Source organism: Typopeltis vanoorti, chromosome 14 (assembly GCF_054136105.1).
Source record: "Typopeltis vanoorti isolate ZY-2024b chromosome 14, IOZ_Tvanoo_1.0, whole genome shotgun sequence".
Taxonomy (NCBI): Eukaryota; Metazoa; Arthropoda; class Arachnida; order Uropygi; family Thelyphonidae; genus Typopeltis; species Typopeltis vanoorti.
In genome coordinates, this window is record NC_143562.1 from 106,808,173 (window position 1) to 106,826,802 (window position 18,630).

Consider the following 18,630-nt stretch of genomic DNA (forward strand, 5'->3'; position numbering starts at 1 on the left):
TTTTGGGAAGAGATAGAAGTCGGGGGGAGCCAAATCTAGGGAATAGGGTGGATGTTCCAACAATTCATTGTGCAGATCCCTTAATTTTCCCGTTGCCAAAACGCTTTTGTAGGCAGGTGCATTTGTCCTGATGAAAGATGATTTTTTTTCTTCTGCAAACTGGGTCTTTTCTCACAAATTTTTCATCTAGTCTGGTAAAAAGATCAGAATAATATTCCCTGGTTATTGTTTTACTGTTTTTCAAGATTATTAATAAAGAAAATGCCTTTAGCACCCCAAAACTCCAATGTCATGACCTTTCCTGCTGATGGAACCGACTTCGTTTTCTTTGGCGCTGAACAACTGGCTTCTGTCCACTGTTTTGACTGCTGTTTGGATTCTGGTATGTAATGGAGAATCCAAGTCTCATCCATAGTAACAAATCAATGCACAAAATCAGTTTTATTCTTGTTAAAATGCTCCAAGCACTGTTCAGAGCTTTTCATGTGAGTACGTTTTTGATCTGCTGTGAGCAAGCGCAGCACCGTCTTGCACAAAGATTTTTCACATGCAATTTTTCATGCAAAAGATATCCTGCACATTCTTTTGAAATGCCTAGTCTCAGCAATTTCACATACTTTGACTTGCCGGTCATCCAATACCATATTGTGCATCTTGATCAATGATTTCTGGTGTTGTTACACTTTTTGGAAGTCCTTCACGTGGATCATCTTCAAGGCTGGTATGGCCACATTTAAACTTGGCAGCCCATTTCTTAATTGTCGAAAACGAAGGAGATGGGTGCCCATAAACTTTTATGAACTTCAAATGAATTTCTTTTGGTGTTAAACCTTTTACAAAAAAGTTTATAACCTCATGATACTCAATTTTATCCATTTCAAGGGATACAGACAACATTTGCTTCAGACAGCTGTATAAAACAAACTACTTGATAGAATTACTTGCAGTTTCACATGGATGCTTATGACAGATGTACCAACTTAGAACAAAAAAACGTGCCAATAGTGTTGCCATGTGTGGTCAAGGCCGTGAACTTTTCAGACCACCCTCATATACTTAAAGAAGAAATAAGTGCAATAAAAGAATTACCTAATTGTAAAATGGCAGGAATGTGATGGAATATTAGCTGAGTTAATAAAAGAGATAGGGGAAAAGGAACAGATTTTTAATAGAAATAATACAGAATATATATGATACAGGCATACTACCAGAAGACTTCATGAAATCAATTTGCATTCTAATACCAAAAAAGAATAATGCACAGTAAAGATTTTAGAACAATTAGTATAATATAACATGCTTCAAAAATACTATTGAAAATATTTAAAAATGTTTTCTAGAATTAAATGTCATATAAGTGAAGAACAAAAAAGGATTCATGCCAGGAAAAAGTACAAATAATGCAATTTATTAATTAAAAACAGTATTGAAAGATCAATCCATGCAAAACAGTTTGTGAAGAAATGAAGAGAAATGAAACAATCAAATAACCTACAGAATAAAACTGAATACACTGAATTGTGCAAAACGATCAGAAAACCTCTCCCAGAAGAAACAAGAAAATACAGCAAACAATTGAAAACAACCTTAGTCTCAAAAAAGCCAAACAGCAATAAACAGATGGTTGCAGTCAAACTAAAAGATGGGACCATAACTAGAGAAAGATATGCTATAGCAAAAAGAATTGAAGAATTTTACTCAGTATTATATTGGAATGATGAATTAAATGGAGAAGAAGACAACTACGAAACAGCTGAAGTACCACAGATTCTACCAGAAGAAGTTATGTGGAGCATCCAAAGCTTGCAAAATGGAAAAGCTGCAGGTGAGGATGGAGTTATAGCTGAACTTCTAAAAACAGGCAGAGAAATAATCTACAAACTCTTAGCAAAATTATTTACTTTATGTCAGAAGAAAAATGATGGACCAAGAACATGGAAGAAGGCTACCCTAATTCTGATATAAAAAAAAGGTGAGGTAGAAGACTTCATGAACTATGGATCCATTAGTCTACTATCAGTGGTTTGCAAAGTGTTTACACAAGTCTTAGCTCGTAGGCTTTGTACAACTCTAGACCTAGCATAACCAAAAGAACTGGCAGGCTTATATTCAAGTTGTACAGCAGATTATTGAACGGTATAATGAATATCAGTTACCATTATGTCTTGGTTTTATTGATTATGAGAAAGTCTTTGATTCACTGAAAATTTGTGCAATACTTAAAGCATTACGAAACCAACAAGTGGAGGAGCCATACATCAGAACCATCAAACCAGCATACGCCAATGCCACAGCAGCAATTCATTTCAATGGAAAGATCTCTACTATGGAAATACAAGGTATAAGTCAGGGTGATACAATCTCCCCAAAATTATTCACAGCATACATGGAAGAAATATTCAAACTTATTGATTGGGAAGGGAACGGTCTGAAGATAAATGGAAGATATCTAAGCCATTTATGCTTTGCAGATGACATAGTTATCTTCATTTCAACTGTGCATGAATTACAGACTCATATCCATGAAATCCAAATTGCTAGCAAAACAGCTGGCCTAAAGAAAAACCTAAAGAAGACCCAAGTTATGTTCAATAGCTATGTCCAACCAGAAACAATAAAAATCAATAATGATGAAATTAAACAAGTAGATCATTACATATATTTAGGACAACAGATATCAATGGAACAGAATATCATGGACAAAATTAGAAGATGCATGATGCTTTTGTGGAAAACATTTGGAAAATTACATTCAATATTCAAAAGCCAACTACTATTATGCCTGAAGAGAAAAGTTTTTAACCAATGTATTCTTCCTATATTGACATATGGATGTGAAACATGGACACTAAATGCAAAGGAAATTCAAAAATTAAGAACAACACAATTTAATATGGAAAGAAGTATGCTTGGTACCATAAGACTGGATCACAAAAGGAATACGTGGATAAGAAACCAAACCAAAGTCTCTGACATCATAGGAAGAATAAAACATCTGAAGTGGCAATGGACTAGGCATATTGCTCGAAGACAAGATCAACGATGGACAAAAGAAGTACTAAATTGGATTCCACGAGAGGGAAAACGACCATGATGCAAACCTAAATCATGGTGGATTGGTGATATCATCAGATTTGCAGGAGTGACATGGGAAAGGAGAACCATGGACATACAGTTGGAAAGGCCTTCATCCAGCAGTGGATCAACAATAGCTGATAATGATGATGATCCATGCTTTATACATTCAAAAAAACATTTGACACAGTAAGCCATGAAAAGTTAATAGAAGCAAATATTAAAAGACATTAAAATTGATTCAAAAGACCTCAGAACAATAACAGAATTGTATTGGAATCAGAAGACATAAATTAGAAAAAAAATTAATAGATATCGAAAGAGGGGTGAGACAAGAGTGTATAATATCTCCTATACCTTTTGATATATATATTGTGAAATGCTAATAAAAGAATATGAAGAAACTGAAATGGGAATAAAAATAAATGGCAATAGAATTAACAATATTAGATTTACTGATGATTTGGTGTTCATAGCAATCAACCATGATTGCTAACCTCCAAACTGGAGAAGCTACTTAAGAAGAAGAAGACAGTGTCCTGTGTCTTGGCATATTGGGTAGGAGGACAAATTGATGCTATGATACCTAAGAGTCTAATGGACAGGAGGATAAAAGGCTAATGAAGAGTTTTTGTTGAAATTCATGCATAAAAGATATTTCACAGAATGGAAGCAGACAACATAAGAATAAGTACCCATCCCTCAAAATTGTATAAGAAAATATGGTTGAAATACTAATCAAAAAGAGTTGGAATTATGACTTAGTATTAAATACAGCTAAAACCAAGTATATGGTATTAAGCAAAAAAAAAAAAAAAAAAAAAAAAAAAAAAAAAAAAAAAAAAAAAAAAAAAAAGCAAAAAAACAAATTTAAGAGTATCAACAGGATTCATTCAAAATGTAATGGCTTATTATTACTTAATCACTCTTAATCATTATTATTTAAGCACTCAATCATTACTTAGGAGTAATAATTACAGAAGACGGAACAACAGTTAAGAAAATAAAATCAAGCATAGCAATGGCAAAAGAGGCATTGTGGAATAACCAATTACTAATGCTCTCTCGAATAAATAAACAGACTAAAATAAGAATAATAAAATCCAATGTATGGTTACATTGAATTATGGATGTGAGATGTGGACATACACAAAATCCATAATCAGAAAATTGCAGGCCTTGGAGATGTGATGGTATAGAAGAACACTGAAAATTCGAAGGAGAAAAATAACTAATGAAGAGGTATTGAAGTTAATATGAATCAAAAGAGTACTCATGGAAGACCTTATAAAGAGAAAGTGCAAGATGACAGGACACATTAAGAGGATCAGCAGGGAAAACATCTGGAAATACTGGAGGAAAAATTAGAGAGAAGAAGATATCCTTGTAGACCAAGAATTTCTTGGGTTGATGATATAAAGAAATGGATGGTAATACAATCTGTTATGAGATCAAAAGGATAGCAGAAGAACAGATACTCTGGCTTACCATGATTGCTAACTAAATTGGAGAAGCTACTTAAGAAGGAGATGGTGCCTTTTCATGGGTGGAAGTCACATAAAACAAGAGAGGAGGGGGGGTGAAGAGAGATGATGTGAGAAACAGGTTTTTTTTTGCTGAAAGAGTGATCAATGAGTGGAATTCATTTCTTGAGTGTGTGTGTGTGTGTGTGAGATGAGTGCTAAAAAAATAACTGTTTAAGTTGCAATTGAATGAGTATAATGTTTGAAATTCAGTATGTACAACTCAATACAACTCAATCATTACTGTTTGCTTGTTTCCTCTGTCCCATTTATATTGCCATAGTTAAAATCCCCTACAGTAATAACTTGCTTCACTTTTTTAAAATTTTTTTTTTAAAGAAAGCCTTATAAACTCAAGGAACTATACAAGCTTGTCCAGAGCAGGCTTTCACAAACATCCATGACACTCCAACCTGTTGGTTGGAGAATGGGTATGCTATCTTCTCGGCCAACTAGGCTAGACATTTGCCTAAACATTTCTTGCTCTTCACCCTCTTACGGTTCATGGTATATAGCAGGAAAACCATAAATAAGAATTAGAGACAGAGGTGGGTAGTTGTGTACTGCCACTTCAATCTTGTTCCTTCTCAGTTCTCTAAGCTGTAGAGACATAACTCATCATTTATTATAAGTAACACTCTGCCATCCCCTGATTTCTGCTGAAATGTGTTATACCATCTGCTTTTATTCCTTTCAGAATATAGTCTTCTACAACTTTTTCACAGATGCTGACAATCTTTGAAAAAAACTTGGTCTATCAATGTCACAAACTCATTCCCTTTATTCCTGATACTCATACAGAAAAAATAGTTCAATGTCAATATTCCCATTAACCCATATCTATTATTGCCTTCCCAGACTCCACTCCACTCTACAATATATTATACAACCCCCACTCATCCCAAGCCCCTACACAAGGCTATCCATGCTTTATTCACCAAGGTAACTCTAGTTTCCCTACCCTAACATACTCACTTGTGCAGAGAACTACAACTACTACCAATGGCTGGATACTTGCATGTTCAAGAGATAGGATGTCTCTTGAACATGCAACTAGCCTGTTTCTTGAATACAGCTCTCTTCTGAACATTCTCACTATCAGTTCACTCATTATCACTACTCTTCTCCTCAACTTAGTATTATCACACTGAAACACATTTGCTGTCATTCCCTCATATTTTACTGCTGTGCAATTTCTAACAATGATCCCAAATCTAATGTTGCCTAATTCACAATGCCTCTTAGATAATTTCAGATAATCTCAGATATCTCTGTCTCATTCACGCTCTTGTCCTCTGTTCATTGCTAAAGTCACACTCTCCATCATCAAGCACCAACATTCTATTCTGGACATCCTAAATAATAAAATCTCCATATATTACGCTCCTCACAGCTCCATTCATTCATTTCCCTTTCTCCCCCCATTTCCTTCTCATCTCTCTCTCCCCCCCTTTATTACTGCATTCTCTCAATTTTCTTATTTCCCTTACTCTCCCATTTTCTCTTGCCTTCTTCTCTCACACTTTTTTCCTTATTCATTCTCTAGATTTCTTATCACTATCACTTCCTGCCAGGTTGGCAGGAAGTGATAGTGATAAGATAGTGATAGGTGGGTGTGCTAAACACTCAGCCAACCGGCTGAGTGTTTAGCACACCCACTCTCCAACCAATCTTATTTTAAAATAATGGTTTCACACGTGTAAAGGAAATGAGAATTTATTAAATATTCCTATATACTTTGTTCAATGCAACATGAGCATCGTTCCAGGAGAAAGCAGAAGAATTGGTGACAGCACTTAAAATATAAATGCAAGAATGAGTCATACAGCATGTGTATACTTCTATATGTCTCAGTCACAGCTTAGCAAGTAGGAGAAAATGCTATTTAAGTTCCAGGGAAATATATATAATTTAAAAAAAATAAACATTTAATTGGCAATTACTTCCAAAAACTTACAGATAGGCATAAGTCTCTGTTCAATTAGGGCAAACATCATCAAAAACGTCAAGTACAACAATAGGAGGTCAAGGAGGAATAGTGTTAAAAATTTGGTCCTCCGAGTGCTCCATAAAGTAATTAGTCAAAGTCAATAATAAGTAGGAGATCCAATATTATTGGGCAAAATATCTCTCAAGTCATCTACAAAACTTCACTGACAAAAATCATCTCTTATTTTCAAAAATAATTTTGCCTTTGAAAAAATTAAACATCTCTTCAAGGGTCTGAAATGATAGTACCAATCCAAGAAACTCTACAATGTTTACAAGGACATTTCCCTGATGACACTGTTAAATTATTTTTTTGTCATCAATGGTAAAAAATTTTTACCATAAAAGTTTACCATCAATACTGGATACTTTACTTGGCAAAATAAATTGCTTACACAATATCACCTGCTCTGACTGATCACTTTATGGAGCACCTAATTTTTAACACCATTTCTCCTTGACCTCATATTTGGCTATGTTTTGTTGATGATATCCTTGCAATTGGGTCCCACTCTGAAATAGTACTACTTCAGTTTTTGGATATTAACTCCTTATATACACACACATTAAGTTCATTATTGAGCATGAACAACAGTCTTCACTTTCTGTATACCCTAATACTTTGTACCTCTGGTAATATTGAATTTTCCATTTACAGGAAGCAGTCTTTCACTGCTAGGTTTATCTAGGCAACTTCAAAAGGCCAGAAACACTATTAACGGTATTTACTAAATTATAAAAACTTTTATAATTTCTACATTCAGCTTTGAAATAATGCTGGATTTTAACATATCGCATTGAGCTAACAGTCCCATACTGTTGTCCACTCATGAAATCTATTCAAATCCTCTTTAAGGCCACAACATTTGCTTTCCCCAGTTTTGCATCTTTTGCACCAGCTTTATATCAACATACAATGGTCCCAAAACAGACCCTTGTGGCACACCTTATTACTCACAGTTCACATCATCCTTTTCACACACACAATTCACAAAAAAAAATCACTACTCACAATCACATCCTTTGATGAAATGATCAAATTTAAAACTCTTGATCCTTGTATGCCCTCCTTTACATACTGCCTAAGAGTTCTCTCTCAAGAAATTCATTTCCCTTATTCCCAAATGCTATGTCTTCATTACAGTCTATACTGCCATAATTAAAATCACCCTTTCCTTGTTTGCTAACAGAAGTTGCTTATATTTCTTCATCATCACCCTCCACATTTCCTGGCCTATAGCAGCATCCAACTATATATTTCTTCCTGCCAACTTCATCCTCACACCATACTGACTGAAAAACATTGCCACTTTCTGGGATCATAATTTACCTGCTATTATCAACAGCACCTATTCCTCCCTTGTCCTTTCTATTCTCACAGAAAACATCATACCCTTCCATTTCTATTTCCATCAGGAGATCATTGTTATGCCACCAACAATTTTGGGGTGAGTAAACTCAGTTAACAAAACCATATCATCATCATCACGAACCATGGGCTCACTGCCCGTTGGTGTCTGACGCCTCCTTCACTATCTTCTTCTACCTTTCTTTGTCCAGTGCACTGCACTGGAGAAAGAAAAAAACATTTCATCTCCCTTATTTCTGATGCTCCTGGCATTTGTAAATAAACACAGCAATTCACTTTTAGGTCTATAACCAGTCCTGCCCATTCAACTTGTAGGTTGTGATTTCACTACACCTAACCATTTCCAATTGCCTTTATCACCACTTGACCTATATATCTCTTCAGACTTATCTACATCTTGTACATTCCAGGCCATCCCATTCCCATACTGACCATCTTCAGACACACGCATTCACTCTGACTTCCAGCATCCACTCTCCTTATACTGTGTTTCCCAGTCCATCTTGCATTCTTATTATCACTCATAGTACTAGTGTTCTTATTTACAATCACTTCAGTCTTTTTAGTCCCTTTTTCATCTCTCATTCCTCCTTGCAGCAATAGTCTTTCTGACTCACACCAAATCCATTCAATGCAATCCGTTTCTTTTGTGTACTTCCATCTTTCCTTTAAATGCATCCCACACATTCACAAAACTCCACTCCTTCACCTCGCACAGTTCTGACAACATACCATTCATCATCCCTGCTCTTCATCTCAACTCACCATCATCATACCTAAGCAACACACTGACCACTATCAATATCTATTCTTACATGCTCTTTAACCCTTTTCGATTTAGGCACACAAACTGTTATTGCTTCAGCAAATTCTTCTTAACTTTTCCCAATGCCATGTTAAATATCTTTTTCTTCAAGTTCCTTTTCCCATAGAACTGCTTCAAGCTGTTTTCTGAGCCTTCCATAATCTCCTGTTCTATAGTTTACATGAATCCTCTTATTCTGGATACCTCTACATGCCTCTGCACCTCCCAGGTAAGGACTATATGATCACTGTCACCAAATGGTGGTAATGTTATTTTTCTACTGTTACTTTATCTGATGTTATTAATAAATCTAATATATTTTGTCCACTAGTTCCCTCTATCACCAAATGCATGAGATAGTGATTCTTTAAGAATTCAAGAAATTCTCTTCCTTTTCTCCCATATGCTATTCCTTCTTCTAGTTTACATTTTGAAAATCAAAATCCGTCCCCCATTATTATAACTTCCTTTTTAACTAGCTAAATCAATATACTGAACATTTCTCTCTCTAGTTATGTTTATTTTACACTAAACACATGCAAATTCACTGTCACTATTACCCTCCCCCCCCCAGTTCCTCAAATTTAAATGGACACAAATTGTTTTCCATCATGATTAGTTTTGCCAGACACTGGTCAGAAAATGTTCATCATTCCTGCTCTGATACAACATCAGTTATTGAAAGGAACAAACTAATATCTTACATTCCACACAAAATATCATCTTTCTTAACAAAGAAACCAACAGCCATTGCTTTAATTTTCAGCATTTTTTTATTTTGTAAACAAATAAAATTTATATAATGCTATATATTGTGCCACTTCATAAAGGAGGTGATTGAACTTAAGCATCAAACTATAGGCCTCTCTGTGTGTCAGGTGGTTAAGGTGTTGGAGAAGCTTGTGAGAACAATCCTGAGTTGGCTTGACAACAATGGTATTATCTTTGATGGACAGCATTGATTTGCTAAAGGGAGGTAATGTTTTAGTAATCTACTTACTTATTACAATAAAGTAACTACTTCCTTGGTACTTGGTATTGTACTTGGGCATTCTCAAAAGTTTATGGGCCCTTGAGAAATTGAATATTCTTTCAATGTTTTTGTTCATTTGTGGTCTCTAATAATCAGTGAAGTATTTAACGAAAGTATCACAAAATCATGTTTCCCTGGTACAGAAATTAATGATATTAGTCATGCCAGCCAGATGCAAAAAAGGTAAGGCGTAAGATCTAAACTGTCTTAGTCGATGCTAATCATTTGAAAGGTGAGAGGTATTCTATGAAGAAAAATGTGAAGGAGTTTCTGGGCAAAGGGAAAATGAAGAGCTAGAAGATAAAAATTGTAAGTCCCTTACAACGCTATGATAGATGTGAATTGAGGAGGGCGCCGATCACAAATGAATCAATACACAGGTTGTGCAGAAGGAATGATGTAGAGTTTGTGAACTATGGCCTGTGTTTGACAGAAACAAGGATTTGTATAAAGCTGACAGACTGCATCTAAATGGTGTTGGTGTTAGGTGTCTGGAAAGCGATTTGTTCACCGAGCACGCTGAAGTGCAAATTTAGGAATTTAGGCAGTTAGGGTGGTAGCAGGTGATTGTGTGTCAAGGCACCCATGAAGCAAGTGCAGAATCTAGTCTCTCAAGCCAAAACATTGAATAGGGTAGTCAATTCAGTAAATAAAGGTGGCTAAGGCCTAAAGGAATGCTGTAGCTTCTATATTCTAATAGCATCAGGAACAAGAGGGAGGAGTTTTTGACATTGTTAGTGCAACCTTGCCAAAAGTTATAGGCAGAGACTTGGCTAACAGCAAATGATGTAGCTACAGGGATAGAATGTGAAGGATTTAGTATTTTTAGAAGAGATGGAGAACATAAGATTGGGAGGGGGGGGGCTACAGCTGTTGATAGCAGATGAATTGCAGCCAAAAAGAACAGATAATAAACAGGAGGGCGGCTGTTCTTTGAAACAGTCTGGAGTGAGATCAAGACAATAAGACAAATTATACAATTGGCTGCTGCTGTAGGCCAGGGATTCCAGGATGATCTGGAAGACATGCATTAGCAAATTAGTACAATGAGTGCAGGTCAAGTGATTATCATGGGGGGACTTCAACTACAGAGATATAGATTGGAAGGAATAGTGATCACATGGCAAGAAAGAAATGGAATTTATACATCTACTGAGAGATAATTACTTGAGGCAGTATATGATAGAGGGGACTTGAAGTGCAAGGATATTGCACGTGGTCATAGGATCAGAAGAGCTATGTGGTCCTGACTTGGGAGATTAAAAATTGAGGATATTCTGTCAAGAAGGGTTATATATGTGGAATTACAAGGCAGGTGATTATGACAAGCTTAGAAAAAAGCCTGAAGCTGAGCTGTGGCATAAAATCCTGTAATGGAAGAACGTTAGTGGTGCATGGGAGATAGTAAAGGGGCATCTAGAGGAAGCTATATTAAATTGTATACCTAAGATAAGGAGGGTTGATCAGGTAGCAGTCAGATGAGTAATATCATTAAACATGAGCTTCAGAAAAAGAAAATGCTGTGGAGGGTATATAAAGAGAAAAGTGACAAAGGTCAAGCAAGAAGGCTGACCAGTATGGTAAAGAAGGCAAAATCAGATTACAAGAAGAAACTAGCCAAGCAGGCCAAAGGAAATCCCAAAGAGTTCTTTCACTATGTGGCAAGTAAGAGGAAGAATGACTATGGGAGAATAACCTTAATGTGCTGATGGTCATGAGGTGACAGAGGCAGATAAAATAGTCGAGTTACTGAGGGAACACTTTGCAAGGGTATATCATGTAAGTGAGGTTAATGCTGTGACATATGTGACATAGACTTATGTGGGAACAGAGGTGGACGAATTGGAGATTCTTGGAATATTGCAGAATCTCAATGTGAATACAAGTGTGAGATTTGATGAGATATCAGCTTGTATTTTGTGGAAATGTGCAAAGGCAATACCTCTGACTAGGCACTTTAAGAATCAGCTCTGGTAGAGTTCCAAGTGAGTAGAAACAGGGCAGAATAATTCCTTTGCATAAGAGAGATTCTAAAGCTATAGTAACAAAGCTCTCCAGTCAAGAGGCTGCGGGTTCGAATCCCGCCGTGGGCATGGATGTTTGTGATTGTTCTGTGGAAATATCAGTGGTGGTGGTGGTCGGCGGTAGATGGCGTTGGTGTAGTTGCGGTCAGTTGGTGAATTGTGAGTGGTGGAAGCAGAGTTGTAGAGTGGATGCCCTCCCTCAATGAGTCTTTGGACTCCCTGGAGGTGACAAAAAAAAAATAAATAAATAAATAAAAATTATAGACCAATCAGTATCTCAAGCTGAGTGATAAAAGTACTAGAAAAATTGGTAAAATAGAGAATTCAGAAAAAAATATGATACTATATGAGGGTCAACATGGCTTTGTGAGGGATCGGTCATGCCTTAGTAATTTATTAACTTTTTATAATGGAGTGACAGCTGAGTTGAGATGATAAGGGAAATGGCTACATGATGATTCTGCTGGATTTTGCATAGTATGCATCTGACTGCAATGTGGTACTCTGTTACACAAATTAGATCAAATAGTGATGGATATGACACTGGTTATGTGCATAAGATGGTGGCTGCTAGACAAATATCAAAAAGTGGTATACAGAGGAGCAGAATCCAGATGAAAGTTGGTGACTAGTGGAGTACCACAAAGTTCAGTGCTAGGATCAATACTGTTTAATTTGTACATCAATGATACAGGAAATGGCCTGAAAGGAAATATGCAGTTGTTTGCTGATGATGCAAAATTAAGTAGAATAATAGTGAATCAAGATGATGTGGAAAGTTTGCAGGATAATTTAAATAGCCTGCAGTATGGGTAAAAGATAATACCCATTATCTCAGTATGGTCAGTTTAATGTGGAGAAATGTAAAGTTATGAATTTTGGGATAAGTAGATTACAAGCTGTGTACCACATCAATATAACTGAGCATTGATATAAAATTAGCTCAATGCTAACCTCTACACTAGATGAAGGAACTACTCAGGTGTATGAGGAAGAGGTACTAGAGCTGTTGCATAAACTGAGTAGTAATTTATCAATAGGGGTTGATAGGATAATCAACATGGATGATAAAAACATGTTCTATCTAACAGATAAGCTTAGGTGTTGATGGTTATTCATGACTTATTTTTCACGGTATTAACAACACCACAAACACTTTTATCAACAGAGATGTTTTATTAACGCTTATATTTCGCTGATTTTCAACTCAGCATCATCAGAGCACAACACACATGTAAATGCGACAGTGAGTGAGTGAAACAATATAACTGCAAAAGACAAAAGATCTAAAATCCTATTTTTGGCGCCCTCTAATGAAAAAAAAAACAGCAGTTATCCAGGAGTTTTTCTTAGGATAACCATCTCCCAAATTTGTGGCAAATTAATGCAACCATATTTGTTAAGGTTGGGAGAATTCTTCAAAGCCATTGCTGACTCAAAAAATAATCTTTCAGATCTATAACGACTCCTAAATAGCACATTCATTTTCCTCCATCTAATCCTGTGTGAAGGAGTGTCCAAAGCGTGGTCTGCCAGTCCCAACTTGCCATAGTAATAGTAGCGAATGTATCTTTCATGTTCTTCCAAGCGGATGTTCACTGATCTTCCTGTTTGCCCATAACAGGCCAAGTCACAGTCACATGGAACTTCATACACTCCTGGGTGTGCTAAAGGGTGAAGTTTATCCTTAGGCGAGCGGATCAGAGTTGCCAGCTTGACATGAGGTTTGAAAGTGGTGCGATATTTCTTGACACATTAGTCACCTGCCTTTCAGATGGATCACTATCTTTTTCTATTTACAGAAAGCCTACACACACAGGAAGATACCTACATAAACAATCACATCATCATCCAGTCCAACAGTATGGGATTTTAAAAACACTTACACACAGAGCCAGAGCCATTTGTTCTAACGATACAGCTCTGACCACTGAACTCCAATACCTCCGCTATACGTTCTTAGCCAACGGCTACAATCCCTACAAAATAGATAAAATACTACATAGGCCCATTACTCTGCCTGCCCCTAATACACAAGAATACAACATGACCATTTCTATTCCCTATATCAGAGGTACATCGGAAAATATAGCCAAAGTATTGTTGAAACATGGCCTTCGCACCACTTTCAAACCTCATGTCAAGCTGGCAACTCTGATCCGCTCGCCTAAGGATAAACTTCACCCTTTAGCACACCCAGGAGTGTATGAAGTTCCGTGTGACTGTGACTTGGCCTGTTATGGGCAAACAGGAAGATCAGTGAACATCCGCCTGGAAAAACATGAAAGATACATTCGCTACTATTACTATGGCAAGTCGGGACTGGCAGACCACGCTTTGGACACACAGGATTAGATGGAGGAAAATGAATGTGCTATTTAGGAGTCGTTATAGATCTGAAAGATTATTTTTTGAGTCAGCAATGGCTTTGAAGAATTCTCCCAACCTTAACAAATATGGTTGCATTAATTTGCCACAAATTTGGGAGACGGTTATCCTAAGAAAAACTCCTGGATAACTGCTTTTTTTTTTTTTTTTTTTTTTCGTTAGAGGGCGCCAAAATAGGACTTTAGATCTTTTGTCTTTTGCAATTATATTGTTTCATTCACTCACTCACTCACTGTCGCGTTTACATGTGTGTTGTGCTCTGATGATGATGCTGAGTTGAAAATCAGCGAAATATAAACGTTAATAAAACATCTTGGTTGATAAAAGTGTTTGTGGTGTTGTTAATACCATGAAAAATAAGTCATGAAAAAACATGTTCTGCTGAACTGGCTGTATAGACTCAGCACATAGAGACGATTCCACAGGAGAAGAAACAATGTATGATTAATTATTCCATTGCACAAGGGTGATGCAAAAACTGTGGTATCTTTCTCCCTATTAGTATCTCTGGAGCAGTGGTGAAGATTTTGGAAAAGTTGATATGAGATTGTATACAGAAATGGATTGACAGGAAATCTATACTTTGCAATGAACAGTACGAGTTTACTAAGGAAAGGTTATGTTTGAATAACTTGCTCACATTTTATAATAATGTGATGACTGTATTAGACAAAGGGAATGAATGGATTTTCTAAAGCTTTTGACAGGATTCAATATGGAAGGCTGTTGCATAAGTTGAAGGATATGGGATTGAATTATAAACTATTAACTTGGAAAAGAGAACGGCTGGCTGAATGATTGACAGATATCAAGAAGTGGTGTATTGAGGGGGGGGTTAGTCTGCAAGATTTAAGGTGATCAGTGGTGTAGTCTAGGGAACAGTTATTGGTCCATTGCTATTGAATCTTTCTTTACATTAATGATATTGGGAAGGATTTAATAGAGACAGAGCTATTTGATGATGATGCAAAGTGGTAGGGTAATCGACAATGCAAATGATATGCAATACTTGCAGAATGATTTGAATAAGCTGGAAGTGTGGGCATGTGAAAATAACTGTCAGTTCAATGCTAATTAATGTAAAGTTATATGCTTTGGTGTAATGAGATATTCAATGATATATTATATTGACAGGATTATGCCAGAAGAAATCTGAATAATCCTGTCAATAGGAACTGATAGGAAACTGAAGTGAAGTAGCCATACAGCAAAGACGACTGTGAATACAACTTAGAGGATAAATGGAGAGGATGTAAAGGAGAGTGTGTTAACAATAATACTGGGACTGTGCAATGTAGATTATGAAGAGAGAAATTGAGAATTTATGGGCTGCAGACAATAGCAAGCAGAAGAAAGGAGATGATACGAGAGAGAGAGAGACCAACAAACTTTTGAAAGTGTCATACAGGATACTAGTAGATGGAATTTTTCATTTTTAGGAGGGTGACGAAATGATAAGAGGGTATCCTTGGAAGTTAAGAATAAATGCAGTCAAGATGGTTGAGAACTAGATAATTTTATTTCATAGGGCAATAACTGGAATGGCTTGCCTTTGGATGGTGAGTGCAGATAGTGTGAATGAATTCAAGAGAAAGTGTGACAAGTGGTGTGAGTGATGTGTCCTTACTTAATGAGTCCTTAGAGTCTCTTCTTCTAATAATAATAATTACATCTAACATCTATTTTATCTTCTCAGGAAAATCCAGGTTATCACCCACCAACACTGAAGCGTATACTCCAGATGGCAGCAGAAATTTCAGATGGAATGGCTTATCTAGCTGCTAAGAAATTTGTTCACAGAGATCTTGCTGCTAGAAACTGCATGGTAGCAGAAGATTTAACAGTAAAGATTGGTGACTTTGGCATGACTAGAGACATATATGAAACAGACTATTATCGGAAAGGAGGGAAAGGACTACTGCCAGTTCGATGGATGGCTCCTGAATCTCTAAAAGATGGAGTGTTTACTAACCAGTCAGATGTTTGGTAAGCATAATTATCTGAAAAAAACTTGATTAAGAAGGTATACATACATTTTTCTAATTCTGTGTGACACTGAAAGGAAAACTTGAAAGATTTAATTGCTTCAATAAAATTAATTCTTAATTTTTTTTATTATGAAATCGGCAATTAATTATTTATATATTATTATTCAGCCCCCCTCTCATTGATCTTTGATGAAAAAGAAGGCATTAACCTGTTTTAATGCCATTGAAAAGAGTCAAGTTTGTATTTGCTATGATGAAGCATAGTGGTTTTTCCCCCATCTGTTTCTGTGCAAAGTATCCAAAGGCATGGTCAGCTAGACCTCACTGACATTGAATACCTTGCACAGAATCAGACAGAAAAAACTGCTATGTTTTCATCACTGCAAATACAAACTTGACTCTTTTTAGAATCAGCAGCAGATTTAAAAAAAACCAGCCCAATCTAAATAAATATGGTTGTGGTAAACTTGCCAAGATTTGGTAAACTTTAATTCTTAGGCCTCCCACCCAAGGTTAGATAAGGCTGACAATAACACCCATAGAGGAGCACCTCTCGTAGAACTTTATATTTAAATTAATCTAATTTTCGCTTATTATTGTGTGTGTTTTTGTGTCTGTTATTACAGTTTTAATACTCTTTCCCTGAAGATGTCTATGACAGAGACCCGATATCAGAACGATTAAACCTGTTGTTTAATTATTGCTCTGTGCTGTATTCATTCCATTAAATTTTATTATGAGTGCAACCCAGCACCTAAGCCTAATATGCATTTAGTATTTACATCCATACTATTTACAAGAACTAAATTTTCTGCATGCTTGCAAATCCTGATGTGTTGTAGCTACAGTTTATACACTGATGAAGTGATGTTTACTTGAAATGGAAGAAATGATACTCATTATGTGCATTTATTGATTTATAAAAAATTCTTGTGTGGCTGAAATGAACTTCCAGTGATAGTTTTTGGTAAATACTTAGTATTTAGACTATTATATTTGAAGTGCATGGCATCAGAGAATTAAATCTGAAGACTACATTTATAATGACTATCTAATGATACACTGGATTAATATGCACACAGAAATATGAATCCAAGTAAAAGAAAGAGACATTTTGAACAACTAATATAAGAGTTTTATTCATTTCCATTTCTTAATAATGATTTGTCAAATTATGAGTAAATTTTGACATATTAATCTGTAACTTCTGAAATAAATGTTAAGTACTTAGATTTATACTTAAAAAGCATGTCAGTATGGCTTGATTAAAATTGAAAGCCATGTTGACATAAACATCGTCATCAGTATCAGATTTGTGATGATGGTACAGGATATTACGAGAACACTACACAAAGTGTTTACATCACTGTTAACTTTCTGTTGACAATTTTCCTCCAAATTAATCTGTTATCTATCAGAACTCCAATATTGTCAGATCTTATATTTTGGTCTTCTAACGCACTTCTTACTGTATTAATTCACCTAGATTTTGATGGTCTTTTTCCTGCCATCATGGCAACAAATACATTTTTTTTTTGCTAATCTTTCCTATCTATTCTGTGCAAATGGCCATGCCACCTGAGATTAGCTCTACTCACAGATTCCTGAATGCTGACAAGGACAAGTTCCATCCTGGTATCCTCAGTTTTAATATGATTCTGCCATTGATGCCATCTGTTCACACCAGTCTTTCTCCAAACTCTCATATCTGTTGTCTCAAGTTTGATCAAGTGTTTTATTATAGGTCAGAAATGATCTTGATTAGAAGTGATCCAGAAGTTAACATTGATTTGAACACTATCTTGTATACAGTTAGTTTAGTGTTTTGACTAATTTCTCTCTTATTTCATATAAATTTATTCAGTCAAATTCAAATGTAAACAGACAACAGAACAACCATACCAGCTTTGCTAGTATAGTTTTACTTTTGTCTGCTTACATACTAATTTGCCATACTCACTAAAAATTATACCTAAATAACTAAAATGTTTTACTTGTTCTATAGAGTCTCCATTCAGGATGTAGTTGATGTTTTCAATGTTCTGCCTATCTTCACAGTCTTTGTCTTTTTATTGCTGAGTTTTCATGAAAAATTAATTACAGTAGTTATTCAATTTAGTTATGGAATCCCACAAGATTTGTACTGGATTTATTTAGGAGTATAACATCATCTGCATAAAGAAAAAAGATGAGATTTCTTTGGTTTTGATATCAGGTTAAAGGCTACTTTTCTTCATAATGTTATCCATGTTGATGATGAATACATGTAGATAATGTGTATCCTTATCTAACCTGATTTAATACAAAACCATCTTTCTGCAACTCCTTCATTTCTAACTGATGACTTACAACTCAAATACAGTACTATGTACTGTTCGAAATAATGTCCCATTTACACCATATAATTGTAGCATTTTGAACAGCTTTTCTCTTGGT

General features: G+C 35.8%; 1 protein-coding gene across 1 annotated transcript in view; it reads left to right on the forward strand.

Moving 5' to 3' along the window:
* LOC150099822 (insulin-like peptide receptor) overlaps nucleotides 1–18,630 on the forward strand; it is a 538,418-nt gene that overhangs the window by 464,820 nt on the left and 54,968 nt on the right. The window contains 1 exon segment of the mRNA XM_090403498.1: nucleotides 15,903–16,192. Coding sequence (XP_090259624.1) covers nucleotides 15,903–16,192 — 290 coding nt within the window.